At 51.6% G+C, this 17,056-nt stretch overlaps 1 protein-coding gene across 2 annotated transcripts in view; it reads right to left on the reverse strand.

Moving 5' to 3' along the window:
- STK10 (serine/threonine kinase 10) overlaps positions 1–17,056 on the reverse strand; it is a 51,753-nt gene that overhangs the window by 2,974 nt on the left and 31,723 nt on the right. For both annotated transcript variants that reach the window (XM_068409465.1, XM_068409466.1), the window contains 15 exons: positions 15,796–15,945; positions 14,475–14,547; positions 13,544–13,738; positions 12,418–12,499; positions 11,610–11,744; positions 10,102–10,644; positions 6,252–6,382; positions 4,158–4,281; positions 2,714–2,893; positions 2,380–2,472; positions 2,091–2,220; positions 1,556–1,680; positions 842–1,030; positions 403–528; positions 28–141 (listed from right to left, as the gene is read on the reverse strand). In XM_068409465.1, coding sequence (XP_068265566.1) covers positions 28–141; positions 403–528; positions 842–1,030; positions 1,556–1,680; positions 2,091–2,220; positions 2,380–2,472; positions 2,714–2,893; positions 4,158–4,281; positions 6,252–6,382; positions 10,102–10,644; positions 11,610–11,744; positions 12,418–12,499; positions 13,544–13,738; positions 14,475–14,547; positions 15,796–15,945 — 2,390 coding nt within the window. The remainder of the gene's footprint in view (positions 1–27; positions 142–402; positions 529–841; positions 1,031–1,555; positions 1,681–2,090; positions 2,221–2,379; positions 2,473–2,713; positions 2,894–4,157; positions 4,282–6,251; positions 6,383–10,101; positions 10,645–11,609; positions 11,745–12,417; positions 12,500–13,543; positions 13,739–14,474; positions 14,548–15,795; positions 15,946–17,056) is intronic.

Raw genomic sequence — 17,056 nt, forward strand, 5'->3', positions numbered from 1 at the left:
ACCCTGCTCATGCCGAGGAGGCACTACCTTCTTCCGTGGCCTCAGCTTGTCCCGCCACTCCTTCATGTGCTGGTTGTGGTTCTCATCCAGGGACTTAAGCTTCTGGGTTTCATGCTCAATCAAGAGGTGACACTTCTCATTCTGAACACAAATCACAAAATAGAACACCCATTAAGCAGCTGGGACTGTAAAACAGGACTTGCATCAGCCAGAGCAATCAGAGCTCTGAGCTCCAGGGCACGTTTAGACACAGACACAAAAATCTCTCAAGGTAGAGCAAGGGAACATCAGTTCTAGTTCACTGACAGTCCTCTGCAGCCACTTCTTATGACATGTTCCCTGTGCTGGAACAGAAACAGTGCACAGGCAGCTCCAAGAGGCCGAGCCACAAGGGACAGGTACCTGCAGCTGCTGGAGCTCATTCGTGTTGCTCTCACACTGGGCCTGCATGTCCTTCATCTGCGTCTCATGCTTCTGCTGCTGGTGCAGCCGCTCTGCTTTTTGCCTCTTCTCTTCCTGCTGAGCAAACTGGAAGAGAAAAGCAGGTGCCTGTGTAGGCAGCGTGGCTCTGATCACTGAAGCTGGTTAAGAGACTGACCAGCTTGCACTATTATATAGGAAAGAAAGAAGAGCCCTGAGGATGCTTCCCAACACTAGTCATGATGGAAGCAGTGCTGAAAACCACACCTGATGCTACAAAAGCAAAGACCTCCGACTCCGTGCAGTGGCTTAGAAATTTAGGAACAGTTGCCTTTTTCCAACTTCCCTTCTGCCATTGGGCCAGTGAAGTACTTCAGCCCCAAGCCAAGCCTCAACCCTGGTGCCCTTTGCAGGCCCTGACCTGTTTTATCTTCTCCCGCTGCTCAGATGCACTCCCGCTGGAGTGGATGTGAAGGCTCTTCTTGTACATGGCCATGCGCGTCTTCCCTTCGCTCCGCTGGATTTTGGGGAGCCGGGCTTTCTCCTGCTGCTGCCGAATTTTCAGCTGCTCTAACATGCGCTGGTTGTATCGCTGCATTTGCTCCCTCTCCTGCAACGGCAGAGGAAAAGCTGTCAGAGGAGGTGAGACAGCTCAGGCCAACAAGAAAGTGCTGAGGAGACCAAAGAGAGCTGGAGAGCAGACTTGGGAGTTGCACGGAGGTGGCTGGTGAGAGACAGCTCTGAGGGGACAAGAGGTGAGGGCAGCTACTGAACGTGCTGTGAAAGCAGAGGAGAAGGGGGCTAGAAGGAAGCAGAAACAACTGCAAGATGTGCCAGTCTTCACTCGCTGCTCTGGGAATCCACCATCCCACATACTGGACAGTGACAGATTTCCAGAAAAGCCCCTGAAATTCACAATTGCTTCTTGTACGTTAAAGGCACACAGCACAGAACACATGTCCCAAGCAAGCAGGCTGACCCAAGTGTTATTCTGTTCCCTTTTCACTAATAATGACCAAGTCCCTTACTCCTAACCCACCCTTACCCACTTAGAGCCTGGAAGGGAAACATCCCTTTTGGGGACACCCAGGCACCCTGCTGACCAGCACCGGCGAGGAAGGTGCTAGCTCTTCACCTTCTCATGCTTCCGGAGCAACTCATGCCTCTGGAGGAAATACTGGTCCTTTAGCTGCTGCTTGACAAGCTGGTGTTTCTCCTGTTGCTGATGCTCTTCGAGATCCCAGATGCACGCCTCCCGGTCTGAGGAAGAGAGAAGGGTCAGGAGACAACCCACCCTGGCCCCCCAGCTAGGGCACGTGACGCATCCCAAGCACAAGCAATCCCTACGCACAGGAGCAGTGCAGCAGATGGGGGGGGCGATTGTTCACCTCTTGTTTTCCAAGAGAAATTGGTTGCAAACCATATTGGACAATAATTTCTTCCAATTATGAAGCCTAATTGGTTCATATTTGTAAAGCGCCTTGAAGATTAAAGTGCTAAGTATTATTATTGTTAAACATTTAGACAGGATCTGGCAAGGCTGTTTTTTCTAAATCCTATCCTGCCAGCTTGCAACTCTGTCACAGCACCTGTTGCGTGGGAAGAGCCAGCATTGGATAAACCCATCGTTACAGCATTTGCTTTCCTCCTTTACAGCCTTGGCCACCCACCTCTCATGAGCTGCTGCTTTTTGTTCAGGCACTCGCGTTCCTTGTCGCAGATCTCTCTTTTGTTCTGGGTGGTTATATTCTTCATGGCTAGCTCCAGGTCCTCCTTCTGCTTGGCCAAAAACTCCTGTTCCTGGAAGAAAACAGCAGTACCACCATGAGCCCTCCTGCTGCAACTTGAGAAGCATCTGGTGGTGTTTTAGAAAATGCCGGTCCCTCAAGGAGGAAGGATGCTTCTGCCTACTATGCACTTCCCAGTCTTGGAGTTGCGGCAATCTTCCCTCAGCCTTACCATGGTTTGTTTTCTCTGGGCGAAGTCATCCATCTTCACCTTCATGTTCCCTTTGCGCTGATGCCGTGGCAGCTTCTCAACCTCGTTCTTGACCTTTGGGGATGGAAATAAGATTCAGCAGCAGGTAACTTTAGACCAAGAACAACCCTACCTAATGTCACTAAACAGTTGGACCTCAGGCAACACCCAAATATACCAAAGAAAAGCAAGAGCTTCCTGCTAACACACCAACAACTGCATCCCTCCCAAGTTCCGTTACGGAGAAATGCTGAAGCTTTCCTGGAAGAAACAGATGCAGGAAACCAGCTTTCTTCCATTGTATCCCTATTGTTACCTCCTTTTTCATCTGCTTCAGCTGCTCCAGGAATTTGACATGGTCCCGCTCCTGCTCCAGGCGAATGCGCTTGGCCTCCTCCCGCCGGCGCAGCGAGTGATCTTGTTCCATCTTCTCAATCTGCTGCTTCTGCTGCCGTTCAAGGTTTTCCAGTTCAGTGTCATAGAACTTCTTCTTTGCCTGTACGGAAAGGGAACAGAGGTCAACCTCAGCCTTCTCTCCGCTTCATTTCCTTCCAAAAGTTAAAAGAAAAAAAAAAAAGAAGAAAAAAAAAAAAAGGGTGGGGAGGTTGCCCTTGCATGGATTGAGCCTCTTTATTAAACACAGAGGAAAGAAATTTCCAAATAACACCCCACGAAGCACACAGGGCAGAGCCAGCTCTAGCGTGAGCATGAAGCATTTTTGAACTTGTTCTAGCACTGATGCACTTCAAACCTTTCTCCCGCTTATGTCCTGATCTGCAATGTCCCACTGGGACCCACGGCCCCGGGCAAATATTAGCAGGCAGTGAAGCTCAAGCATAACCTTGTCTGCAGACAAGGATTTCCAAGTTTGAAGGCACTGCACTCTGACAGCACCCTCATGTCCAATCTGTCCCTCCCTGTGAGCTGCAGGGATGGAGCACACGGCTGTCAATGAGAGCAGGTTGCAAAGTGCCCCAGGGAAAGGGTAAAGGAAGCAAGTTTGGGGCTTTTGCACATTGTACTGTACGGTGAATAAATCTCACAAGTGAGAAATGACTCCCTAAGATGGGAATTCACAGATGTGGCACGTCAAGTCTGTAGAAATACCACAGAGCACACGAATGTGTGATGGTTCCCAGCCTGCTGCGAGGGGTTGGGGTTACCAGGCGCACGTGCTAGGTGGATTCATAAAGAGGTATTTAAAAGATGGCTCATGAAAGCTTTAAAGGGACTTATCTACAAAATTATTTTTCTTCAACGGAAGCTGCCCATGGAGGGACTAAGTATGTAAGCCCAGTTTATCTTTATTCAATTTACATTCAAAGACTTGCCAGGTTTCCTGCTGTCACACGCTAGCCACATTTCTTTCTTATTTAAAGGGTTTTTTCTGTGAAATACAACAGCATTGTAAACTGTTTCTCACAGTAGCCATGAGCAGACATACAAGAAAAGATCATTAGAGAAGGAAAGTCCAGAACAACCCTTCCCCTGCTACACCCCGCCAGGCAATGGCAGTCAGCGCTCCCCAAGCTGCAGGCTGCATGTGCGTAATGCCCACAAAAGCCTCTGTCCTCCACAAACACATCCCATGCCTCAAATCCCCAAGGGTTTCCCTGGCAGTCCTGCTCCCTCCAGACATGATGCCCCAGGACTGCTGCAACCCAGAGAGCATCGCCCTGCGAGGGTTTGCAGGGCATCTGCAGAGGAGAAGTCAAACCGGCCGATACCCAGGAGCTTCTCCTTCTTCCCTGCCCACATACCGCCATTTCTTGCTCGAAGCGCCTGAGCATCTGCTCCAGCTGCAGCTGGTGTTTGCTGTTGAGCTGGGCCTGGTTTCGGTGCTCCTCCTTCTGAAGGAGACGCAGCTCCCGCAGCTCCTGGCGCCTGCAGAGGGTTAAAACAGAGGGGGAGAGAGAAACACAGAGTCAGTCAAGTTCAGAGGCGTGTGCCTGAGCAGAGAGGGCAGAATCAATAACCAGAGCACTTCAGCAGAGAATGAAAGCCCCAGAGCCACCCTGTAGCGCCCTGCCACTCGCTCTGAGCGCAGGCAGAAGGGAAGTGCCAAGCGACGGATGTGCTCTCCAGCTCCATGACACCAGAGCACCGCGAGGAAGTAGGGTGCTAATTACGGTAACTGTTGGAAAACCAGCAGCTTTCACAGGTTAAGGCCTGTTGGCATTCACAGCTTCTCAAACAAGCCCTGGCAAAGCTCCTACGGTGATTCTGCAGACACCGCTCACCCAGCCAGCACCCAAAACACCCATTCTGCCAGCTGGGTTAGTGCACGCTGGTCTTCAAATCACAGCTCAGGTCAAGCTGGCGCTGCTCTGGCCTGGCATCCATTCTTGCTCACACCTGGGTGGCAGAAAGGGCGGTTTTCCTAAATTCTGACCTATCTACCACAACATTGCGTTGCTCCCCTCATCCAGCTTCACATCCACTAAAAGGCAGTCCCTGCTCAGATGGTTGCGTTTGAGCCCTTTTGCCCTGTTTGTGCCCAGTTGAGCTGGAAATCACTGATGTACCATGCAATAGGAACAGCAGCAGCAGTTTCCCTGTGCAGGATCCCCACCGTGACCTCCGCTGCTGTCCACTAGCCTTACAACATCGAGTACAGCCCACTCTGGGGGCTCTCCTGGGACAAACACTTTGGAACGATTTCTTCTTTCAAAACAAACTCAAGCCCCATTAAATCAACTGGCGCAATATGATGTGCTCTCTTCTGATCTCACCTTCAAATCAATTGGCATGTTCCAAAAAGCCAGAAACAAGCCCCTTAAATGCAAACCAAGATGCCAGAAGAGCTGACTGCACTGCTAGCTAGTGCCAGGGGAACAACCACTTCTCCCAAAAGGTGTTCAGGGACTCAATGCTTTCCAACCCAAGCCTCTCTGCCTCTTCCCCCACCTCACAGATGAAACAGGCACTATTAAAAATTAAAAAGGAACCTTTTTTTCAGGGATGGCACCACAGCTGAGAGTGGACCAAGAGAAAGCAGCTGTGCCTGGAAATTCCCTGTATGCTAGTATGCACGCTCCCTGTGTTTTATTGGGGTTATATGCACTTCTCACACAAAAATGAGTGGCTAATGAGCTTCTGCATAGATCTGATGTTATGGCCTAGGATAAGGCTGCCACAGGGACACATAGTTCCTGAGACAGGTTATATTCTCAGAGAGTCCCTCCGAGCAGCACAAGGGAGCCTAGAATCAAGTAAAACAATTTGTGTTTTAATTATTTTAAGGGCCTTTTCATTTCAGTGCTGCTTACTGATAGTAACGGAGCTAGAAAGAGCAGTTTCTCTTTCTGAGAAGAGGTCATGGAGGTTTGAAAGCTGTAAGATCTGCAAAGGGGCCATAAAGGTTTAAGCAGGGAGGATACACCCGTGAATGTTAAGTGATGCTCAAGGAGTTTACAACTCCCTTGGCCTTTCTGTTAATGAAGTCGGAGGACATACAAGAACAAAAGGAAGAGGAACATCTTGAGAAGATTTCTGTGCTTATTTCCATTGAGCCAGCACATCTACTGCCCTGGAGACACATTCAGTCATCCCCAGAGGACAGAGCCAGCCACAGCACAAGCCTCCCTCGTCACAGCCTTGCTGCATCTTATCCTCAAGATGCATCCCTCATTCCTCGCATGCAAACAGAGCTCAGCTTACGCAGTACAGCAAGCCCTCTGCCAGCCAAGGAAAGGCTAAAAGAAGTGAAGCCCACACTGGACTGTTGCCCTGTCCAAGTGGGACCAAGACAGAAAATGAGAGGACTTCAGGTCGCTCCTGGATTTGCTTGCAGAAAAGAAAACTGTGCCCCGGCTCGGCACCCTACCCTCCCTCCATCCTAGTGACCCACTTGCCTGAGAAATCTCATCTCTTCATCCTTCTTCTCATCCTCGCTGATGATCTTCGAGGTGGTGACACTCACCTCTACTCCATCCACCACAAACTTGCGGGTGCGTTTGAGTGTCTTCTTGTGCATCCGGGAATCCTGAGTTCAGCAGGGGAGAAAAGAAGGAGGCCGTGAAGCAGCTCCCCGGCTTGTTTCACAGGGTGATACAAGTGGGAGCCTCAGAGCAATTTTGATGCCATTGTTCATGAAGAGCATAAGCAAGGAAAGCACATTGAGCAAAAATCATCAGCAGATTTGGAGCTGCCATTCGAGCCAAGCAGCCTTGCTACCATGCTGCAGTACAGTTTCCACCCTGAAGAAACCTGACCTGGAAGAGAGGCAACTCACCACCTGAAGACCCTTCCTCGGCATGTTCAACTAAAGTGAAGCCTGACGGGGGACGCTAGGACCCCCTGAATCGCAGTGCTGAGGAATCCACACAACAGGAAGCTTGCAAGGGTTCCTTTTAAGGCTCCTGGGCCACCTGACCTGCAGGTCCCCCCCACACACCCTTGCAGGTGAGGGGCAGGCAAGGTCCCCACATCAGGCTGCGACTGCAGATGGGGCCACAGGGAAACAAGCCAGTCCTGCCAAAGGCTCAGCACTCATGTCCCTCTGGCCCTCATTACAATACTTCACTAATCACAACCAGCTCTGAGCCCTTTACAGTGACCTCCACAAACCACAGCCCAGGCTCATTTTCATTAGCATAGGTAGAGACAAGTGCCAGAAGCACCATGTCCTCTCCCAGCAGTGCCACAGCAGGTCAGCATCCCAAGTCTGGCTGAAGGACTGTGTCCAGGGACTCAGTTTCTTTGGCAAAGGAAAAAAAAATAAGGATATGAATGACTTGAATCATGCAGCCCTACAGGGAAAGCACAGTGGTGGAATGAGCAAAGGCTCCCTGAAGTCCTCTGGCTCTTACAGTGATGACCATTACAGATATAGAAGATGGCAGAAGTTTCCTGTGAGCCTGGAGGGCCCAAAGCAAGCCCCTGGAGAACTTGCTGCAACGGAGGAGCCAGAGAAACTCTCAGGGAATGCAACTTGCCCACTGTATAACAATGTACCAGCATAGTAGTGGTTCAACCAACACAGAGAAATTGGTGCAAAAAGGTTTGCATGAGATCAGCTTAGGTCATGAAGGCTCTTACTGCCCCAAACTGAATTAAAACAGCTGGCTAAAACCCCTGCCTTTTCCAAATGAGGAAATGCCAACATTCAGCTGTCTGTGCCAGCCCCAGCACCCGTTAACACTGTGTCTCTCTGACGGAGCCCAGCGACCTGGAGCTGCTGCAGCCGGGCTGGTGCTGGTCCCCAAACAGTCCCCAGCTCTTCTCCATCGTGGAACAAGCAGCTCCCTGCCTTACTCATGGAGCTACTCAAACATAGATCTAAAAACAGAATTATTAATTTTCTCCTGGTCTTTTCTGTTATCCCTCGGTAGTAGGCCAGGATCCTCTCCTGAACACGAGTAAACGTATTTTCAAACATTCCTGTAAAGTAATTTGTTCTCCAGAGAAGAGTCTGAGAAACTGTGGTCATATGGGGTGCTGACTTTGAGTCCCCACTCTGAGCACTTCACAGCGCACATCCCAGTGTGCCCCCTCCAGCTCCCAAGGGTTTCAGCCAAGGCTGTGAACTCCCAGAACCCACACAGGGCAGACTTGAGAAATTCAAGCTAGATACTCCAAAGAAGGAGTTCCCTCCAGAAACAGTTGTATCTGAGAAAGTTTGGTTTACCTTTTCAAAACCCTATCCATCTCCTTCTGCCTATTTCTGACTGTTTTCTCTGCCAACCGCAGCCTCCCAAACTCACCTGTAGATTTCTTACCCCTAATCTTTCTAAAAAAAGAAGAAAGACCTGGATAATTTTTGCCAAAGCTTTTTTTCTTTTTTGGACAAAATTATAAGCAACTGGAAAAAGAGTCTGGTAATAAAAGAGTCACCTTAACTGTGCAGTTCAGCCTGTGATAAAAAGCATGTAACAGTTAATGTTTACAACCAGAAATGGTTTAAAAAGAAACGCTTGCTGCCCTTCTCTTGCTGCACCCTGCCTAAGCACCCTGTGCACGAACCCAGCAGTACCAGGAACACCAGCAGGTGCAAGGGAATTTAACCCATGAAGCTAAGGCTAGTCAAGGAGCTTGCTTGAGGAGGGAGCAGCACAGCCTGGTACCCCTCCATGCACTCACAGTTCATTGTGCGAAGCAGAGGCTTCAGCACAGTGTCTTTCCAAGGGCCCTCCAGCAGCATCACTCCTAAAGAACAGCTTTGCCTGAACACCTTGCTCAGAGAGATGCCATTTAGTTTGTTCTGAGCGTTACCTCTGGCTGAGGCAATTCAAACCATGATCTAACATGCCCATCTCTTTGAGACTTACTCCCTGTAAAACCAAAAAAAACTCCTTTCCCCTTCTAGGAGACTAACCGTGGAGAGCAATTACACATGTGGCATCATATTCACCTTTGGCTGGCCTCAAGGTGACCAGGTATCATAGGAAAGGCAGTGGGGAGTGGTAAATTGCTATGCAAGAGCATCACACTTCCCTCATTAGGGATCCACATTAATTGCAGGCTCCTGCGGGGGATGCTGGCTCTCATGCTCACAGCAGGAGACAGGGAGGGAGGAAAGTTTTGCGGAGAATGGTTTTCGGGCACGTTTCTGTGCCGGGAAGCCATCACTCATGCAGGCAATTGGATAAAGATCTTGTGCAACACATCACTCTGCCCCCTCAAGTCACACACATTTCTTCTTCTGAAGCTCAGCAAATATCATTCCTGTTATTTTGCCTTTTCCTCTAAGCCATGCTGACCTGGCCGGCTCTGGCTCACAAGCATTCCCAGCCTCCAGAAAGCTTTAGCAAAAGCCAAGAAGCCTGGGAGGTCTTCGTGCAAGTCACTGCTGACACAAACCAGGCCAGATGTACTGCAGGTTGGAAAAACTGAGAGAGGCACCAGCCCAAATAAGCTTTCTCCTGGGGCTAGGTGTTCTAGGAAAGAGCAGCGATGGATAAAGTTTAGGAAATCACATTCTGGGTTTCATACTCATCCTTGTTCTGACTGTATATGACTGCACAAGTCAGGCGAGGGGCTCAGTTACTTGACACTTCTCAGGGACCCAAAACAGCTACAAAACATCAGACTTCCATTAGATTTCAGCAGAGGACGCATGTACCTGCAGCAGCTCCACCAAGAGCTTCTCCTTCACTTGAGGACATGCCGTGTGTCCACGGCACAGCTTAACCCAGCAGTATGCGATGTGCCGCCCTGAGCCCAGCTGGGAGAGGCATCCCATAGACAGGGAAAACAAACCATCAAAGGCTTTGCCTAGGGATAGGCTTCCTCCCTCCTTGCTGGCCCTGTGTTTACTTGCAGAGCTCCAAGCTTGGATGCTCACATCCTAAGCACCGTGGCGAGCCTTTCCAGCTATCTCGCCAAACAGCAGTGGGGTGGCACCTGGGTGGTCTTTAGCATCATGCTAAAGCAAGATTCCCAGACCCTCTCTCTTCATCCAGCCTCTGTCCTCTCCTACTTTACCTGCTCCCCACCTTCAGGCCCAGGGCAGACTAGGGGCAACTCACTTTCTCCTCCTGTAGTCAAAGCTCAGCCCCATCTAGACTACAGCATGCTGCTCTCTCAGGAAGGAGTTTTCAGGGGCTATGGCAGAAGTGGTGCATGTGCACAGCCTCTCAGGAAAGGATCTGAATTTCAGGGACTTGGCTAAAAATTGGAAAAAAAAAAAAAAAAAAACCTCAGCATTTTTTAACAGGGGCTTGCTGCCCTTCCTTCTCCACACCCTCTGCCCACCACTCTCACCTTCAGGGAGATGGAGCCACTCTCTCTGTTGAGGGACAGGTCTGCAGACAGGGAGACAGTGAGGTCCATGCTTTCGGAGGCCGAAGTGCTGCCAGAATCTGAATCCGCTTTGGACCGGCTGCCGGGGAACGGAGCAGGGGGATCCAAGCTCCCGTTGGCAAGCTTCTCCTCCATGAAGTTCTCCAGGTGGCTGCTCTCCGGTCGCTCCCCGATGCTCTTCCGCTCCTTGCTGCCTGGCCCGGCTTGCTTGTCCCCCTCCGTTGAGTTACACAGCCGTCCAGGCTGCAAGATGATGTCTGGCTTGCCCTGGGTGGCCGAGGTGGCAGAGCTGGCAAGGGTTTTTGTGGAGTGGTTGCTCTCCAGTTTGTCATTGTCACTGCTTATCCCTTCATCTGAGACTTTATCGCTCTGTCCATTTGTGGTCTCCTTGCCAGTCCCCACAGGCCCATTCACGGCCTTGGGCAAGGAAGAGTCCGGAGGCTTCTCCCCATCAAAACTCAGCTGACTGGCCTCAGAGGGGTCCCGCTTGTGCTTACCAGGGGGCTGGAAAGACAGCAAAGGGAAGGTGTTGGGTTTTGCACTGCTGCTTTGACACAACTGCAAGAGCTGCAAGTCCCCACGCTTCAGAGCAAAGTCACCCACAGCTGAAGAGTTATTATTATAGAATGGTTTGGGCTGAAAGGGTCCTTAAAGGTCATCTAGTTCCAACCCCCTTGCCACGGGCAGGGACACCTTCCACTAGACCAGGTGGCTCAAAGCCCCATCCAGCCTGGCCTTGAACACTGCCAGGGAGGCACAAGAGGAAATCTTCCCTTTCATTTTTATTGGGAGGAAATCTTCCCTTTTAGGAGGAGATCTTTCCTTTTAGGACATCCACCCTGGGATACTTTTATCTTTCTGCAGGTTTGTGGTCCCAAGGACTATGGACACTGGCTGGCAGGGAACAGCACAGTGGGAAAGCTCCAGAACCTGCAAATTCTTAAGATGCAGCCTAGGAGTTTGCATATCAAACACCTTTCCTGTGGCTAACTCCACCATGGATTAATCACTGTCCTTTGCCACAGATAAGAAAGGTCAAGCATGTCCGCCGGCAAAGCTGCCTGGGCAGCCTTGAGATGTCCCCTTCAAAGAGCCCAGCTCAGGGGCAGATTTGCCCAGCTCCCTCCTAGGACTGATGGTGTCGCTTCCACTTCAGCTTCTCCAGCCTGTACCAAGGCCTACTTTTCACTTTTTTTCCTCCCTTTTTTTTTTTTTTTCCTAAACACTTTTTACAGCCCCCTCTCCTGCAAGTGGCCAGCTGGGCCACCCGCCAGCATCATTGTTTCTCCATGCCCCTGGCAGTCATGGAAAAACAGCCCCTCCCTGGCCAAGCAACCGCTTCCCACTCCACCTGATGGGGCCCAGAGTAGCTGTAAACCAGCCTTTTGGAGCCTAGAAAAGTTGCCGGGCTCTTTCCCCCACCACAGCTGCACTGGCAAACTTGCCAGCACGGGGCCGGGAGCGCTCACCGAGGCAGACTCTGACGAGTCATCTTCTTCTGCTTCATCCCGACTGTCCTCGATCTCTTCCATCACTTCAGCCTTGGCCTCGGCCACCAGCTCGCGCAGGGCCCGGTTGCTGGTCACCTTGCTGACGAAGGGATGCTGAAAAGCCCAGCACAATGCACACATGTGAGGTAGACAAAAAATGGACCTCGTGGCCAAGTGAGCGCGTGGGGACGGCGATGGCAAGGACCACTTCTTGCTTTAAAACAACTGCAAAGACCTAAGGATGTGGTTCTTGCCACTGTCACCAGGCTTGACCCCGCAGATGAATTTATAGATATGTGCTGTACATATGAGGGAGAACAAGAGAACGCGATGCTGAGGTTAAGCGCCAGCTCTGCACACAGATGCTCAAAGCGTGGTGCCTGGGGAAAAGCACCTTCCAGGTTTTTCCTATTATTTTGGAAGGGGCCAGGAGGAAAGGAGATGAATTTAGGTCTGATATAACCAGGTATAATCCAAGCTGGCAGCCACGTGGGCATTTTAGGCAACTGGAGCCATTTCTATTCCAGCTGGTGTCCACAGGGGCTCTGCAGTTTGCTCCAAAGGGGAAAACATTGCTGTTTCTTTTTGGAGCATTTTAGTGGTTGAAAAGTACTATGAACTTTCTAAACAAAACAAAATAATCTGAAACCAGTCTAGGGCCCATCAACACTTAAGGATCCTCCTTAAGGAGGATCAAGCTGTACAGACGCAGGAGGTTCGGACACTCGCACACCCAGACACAGACACCAGCTGCAGACCCAGCCCAGGGGCCGGTGCTGGTCCCTACCTCCAGCAGCTGGGCAGCACTGGGCCGGGTCTCCGGGTTCTTGTCCAGAGCTGTCTTCAGGAAGTCTCTGAACTCCAGGGACCTTAAAACACAATTGTTGGCAAGCTCAGAAGAGGGAAAGTCCTCAAACGCCACAGGGGTCTGCTCGATCCCTTTGCAGGTTGTGTCCCAGTTTGCAACTGGCCACAATCACCATTTCACTCCCAGCATGGGAAACCCTGTGCTCAGTTATTCTGACTATTTGTAAGAGAATCAGCAACATGGCCAAGTGAGGACTAGATTTTGCCTTACCTGTGATGGCAACAGATGGCAGGACTGAGCACCAGCCACTGTGCCCCACAGCCAAGGGAGAGAGATAGGAGAGGACAGCAGCAGCCATCCTCCAAAGGGAGCCCAGGGGTGGATCTGCTTGTGAACAAGGATGCTCCAGGATGCGTGTGAAAGGATGGCTGTGAAGGACCAGGAACCCCATAGGAGGGCACCCTCAGCCTGCAAAGCACAGCTCTGAGATACAGGGCATGTCCCTGATCCAGTTCTGGCTTCTGAGCTGCTCCGGAGGAAGCGTTCCCACCCTGCCTGCTGGGTTTGAGCAGCGGGCTCCTGCCTGCTACCTGAACTGCTGGAACAATGATTGCGACTCCGGTGCTCTCCCACTAATTTGCTGCTGGCTATCATGCAGCGGGTTTTATCACGATTTAAAAAAAAAAATAACTGATTGGATTTTTTTTTCAAATGCAGAAGAGACTTTACAGACTCCAGGAAAGAAATTCAGGAGCTCTTGGCCATCTCCAGGTTTAGAGGAAAATCTGCCTTTCATATAATACCAGGATGTTTTGAAAACAGCCAAGGGATCACCCTTGCCTGAGCAGGGCTGTGAATGGGCAGCAGCTTCCCCCGTGCTGCCCACACACCAGCAGCATGGTCACAGGCAGTGCTGAGCAGCCGGCCATGAGCCAGCAGTGCTCTCGGGGCCCCTAGCACACAGCTGGACCTAGAATGCAACTAGAATCCTACATTAGGGTCTCAAATTAAACAATACTGCTATAAAAGACTACTTTTTCTCTCTTGAAATACTGCTTAAGTTGGGAGACATGTACTCCAGGCTTTGCTGCCCAAAGCCCCTCACCATTTGGAAGGGCAGCTGAGCGTGGGGGGGTCAGACTTGGCAATCTTCAGCAAGACTCTCATGGGGTTGAGCTCGTGATGGGGCGGCTCGATCTGGGCCATTTCGATCAGCGTGATTCCCAGGGACCAGATGTCCGCCTTGTAGTCGTACGGAGTGTCCTTCATGGTCTCGCACATTACCACCTCCGGGGCCATCCTGCAAGGGGCAGAGCAAGGAGCAGGGGTGGTGACGGATGACACCACCACCACAACCATGCATGTGAGCCTTGCAGCAGCGGTTAAATACTTTAAATAACCCATAGCATTGTACAAAAAACAGTCTTTCCTCCCAGCTCTGGGTTTCAGAAGCAGCAGCATCTTTTTTAAGGGGTCCAACCCCCTCCCTCTTCCGCAGACCAGCCGAGACAGCCCAGGCAGCCCATGGAAACCCCCAGGCCATTGACATCTGGCACGGATGTTACTTCAGACAATAAATTAATCCTCGCCGATTCCATTCCTTCAGCAAGTCGGGTGATTTAGAGATTGCATTTCTGGAGCGAGGAGTTGTTCCCATGTGCTTGGAGCTGCTTCAAAGCCCACTCCACCCCCCGGGGTGGGGGGAGCGGTGAGCGCACACACGCGAGCACATGCATGTCCCTCACTCCTCCAAGCCTGAAGCATGGTGGCCCCTTGGCTGGCTCAGGGCACCGTGACATCGGGCAATGCTCCTGCACTGCCGAGGCTGCTCACAGCTCCCTTCAGGCAAGGGAAACCCTTGCACGTGTGGACACTGGCCCAGACTCCTTGTTAAAACCTTCCCACCCATGCTCGGTAAGGCAGTATGGTCCAACACATCCCAAAGGCCATCAGCTCCCCATTTCTGAGCAAGCCTCATTCTCAGAAGAGTGAAGCTCCTCATGAACACAGGATTTCTTAGCAAGCAGGTCACTCACCAGTAAGGGGTCCCAATGAAGGAGTCTCGCTTCTGCAAAGTTTTCATGTTTTTGGCAGACACTCCAAAGTCAGCTGCAAAGAGCAGTAACATTAGATGCCGTCAGAAAACTGAAAGACCGTTCTGAATTAGCACACTTGGCTGAAATGCAGATTTAAAAGCAAACACACATTTAAGGCAATGACATGACACAACGTGCTGTTTTCTCTAAACTGAGCATCAGAAATTAAATTTGCTTTTGGGTACATAACCACCAGGGACCTTCCCCTCCCATGTACTGTAAGACAGGGGCACAACAAGCCACCCCTACTGTAACCCAAACCCTACACATCTAGAGGGAAGGCGAGATCTTTTCCACAAACAAACAAAAACAGCTCCATGGCAGATTTCTTTCAGGACTGCTATTTCATAGCAAAAAGTCTCATTTTACACCAGAAAAACCAAAGTGCTGTTACATTCTTTCTCTTCCCTTCAGCCCCATGCACAGCAGCCACTGCATGATGCCTTTCCCTGATTTTGTCCCTTCTATAGAGGGCTGCTGAAGCCAACCCAACACAAATCAAATTGGTAAGACCCACAGAGGGTACCAAGCCCACTCCAGGTCAGTCTGCTGAGATGGCCCTGATGACCTCCAGAAGAGCTGTTATCCATCTGCACCCCAGGCTTGGGGTGTCCCTGACTGTGGGTCATCCGTGGCCCAAGCCAGCAGTGCATTTCTTATGTCAGAGCAGAGCCCATGGCCACAGGAAGGTTTCCATCTTCCCAGGCTAGCTGGTCTCCATCATCCCAAGACATATCCCAAGAATGTCCCACAGCTGCCAGCACCCCTCATGAGGGTCCAGAAAGAGAGCTGCACCTTTCCTACCAGACCCGACAGACACAGCTGCCTTCTCATCCCCCAGCAGGCTGGTGGACACCAATTTAACTCAAGCCCACAGTGAGCTGGCAAAGCAACGCTTTGGCAAAACTCACCCTGTCACCACCAGACCTGCTCTGGAGATAAGACGAATTTTTCCAGCTCTCAGCTCTGCCAACTGGCGCCCTGCACAGGATGCTCAGCAGGCCAAAAAGCACAAGAATCGAGTTCAAAGAGGGATTAAACAAATTCACGAAAGGAAAGTCCATCAAGGGCCTGAGCATGGCTGTAGCTCAGGGAGTCTTGGTGCCCAGCTGGAGGCTAAGCACAGCACACAGCTCGATGGCAGATTTGGCTGTCGTTAGCATAGTGTGAAATGGTCCCAAGGAGCACCGTCGCCCACAGCCACTCTCCCAACGAGCTTGGCCGAGCGAGCACCACCACGCTCCTGTACCACGTGGCTCACCAAGCTTGATGTCCCCGTCCTGGGTGAGGAGCACGTTGCCTGCCTTCAGGTCACGGTGGATGATCTTTTTGCTGTGGAGGTAATGGAGAGCTTCCAACATCTGGCGGCAAATCACTTGAATCTGGGGTTCGGTCAGGCCCCGGTCCAGCTCTGCGGGGAGGGAGAGGGCTGTTAAACAGGATGGGATTTGAGCAGCAGAAAGGCATGGGCTACCCAGCAGACCATTTAAAAACCACTGTCCATGTGTCACAGCAGCGGGAGATCAATGAAAATCAGCTTGTTAAGGTAATTTATTCCCTTAGCCAGCACTCGCAGCGCAACACCTGCCTGCTCGGAGCTGCTGGGTTATGGCTCCCTCCCGGGGACGCACGGCTGAGCTGACGGGCCCAGGAATAGTGGATGAGGGGGACGAGGACGGGGAGCCAGGCACGGGGCTCTGAGCTGCAAGTTCCCTGCCGATTTGGGAAAGGGGTCCCTGCAGGCAAGCTGGGTCTCACCCGGTGCAGGGACGACGCTGCAGCGAGGAGGGAGCTGAACTCGGCTGCAGGGTCAAACACAGGCGTGAGCACTCGGCAGCTCTGTGCGCAGCCCATACTCTCATCCCCTGGGAGCTACCCCTGCCACGGAGATGCGGCGTAACCCCCTGCACATCAGGAGGGACACGCCACCTCCCAAAGCAACAAGCAATAAAACACTCACCAGCATTACCCCTACCCACTGCTCTGAGCTGGTTTTTCAGGCAGCACCAGGTACCAGCAAACCAGCTCATACCCTCCTCCCTGTCCCCTATTTCTGAAGCTTGCGGGGACATGCAACCACTGGCATGACCTCCCTGCTGAGCTCTCCCCAGCCACCTTCACTGGCTAAGACTGTTTTCCAAGGCAACAGCTCTGCAAACCATCAAACCTCCAGATGGTCAGTATCGTCCGAGCTTCCCTCCCTCCGCAAGCCCCTTGCAGCGCAGAACCTTCCTCCAGCACAGCCGAGCACACCGAGACCAGGCGAAGCCTCAGACAACTCCAACCGCCCAAACAGCATGGCCAGGCTGGGGGCTGATGGATGGACCCCAGCAACTGGGACAGATGCTGTTTCAGAGCGAGAATCTTAACCACAGCCTGGGGGATGCTGGGTCAGCCACTCTGTTCCTCCTCTTCTTCCTCACCAAGATCTCCCTTGCTCTGGGGGAAGATGATGATTTTTCATTCTCGCTGGAGCATCTGGCAGAAGTGAGGTGCAGCAAGCCGCAGGTTTTGTACAAAAG

This window comes from Nyctibius grandis, chromosome 10 (genome assembly GCF_013368605.1).
Source record: "Nyctibius grandis isolate bNycGra1 chromosome 10, bNycGra1.pri, whole genome shotgun sequence".
Classification (NCBI taxonomy): Eukaryota; Metazoa; Chordata; class Aves; order Nyctibiiformes; family Nyctibiidae; genus Nyctibius; species Nyctibius grandis.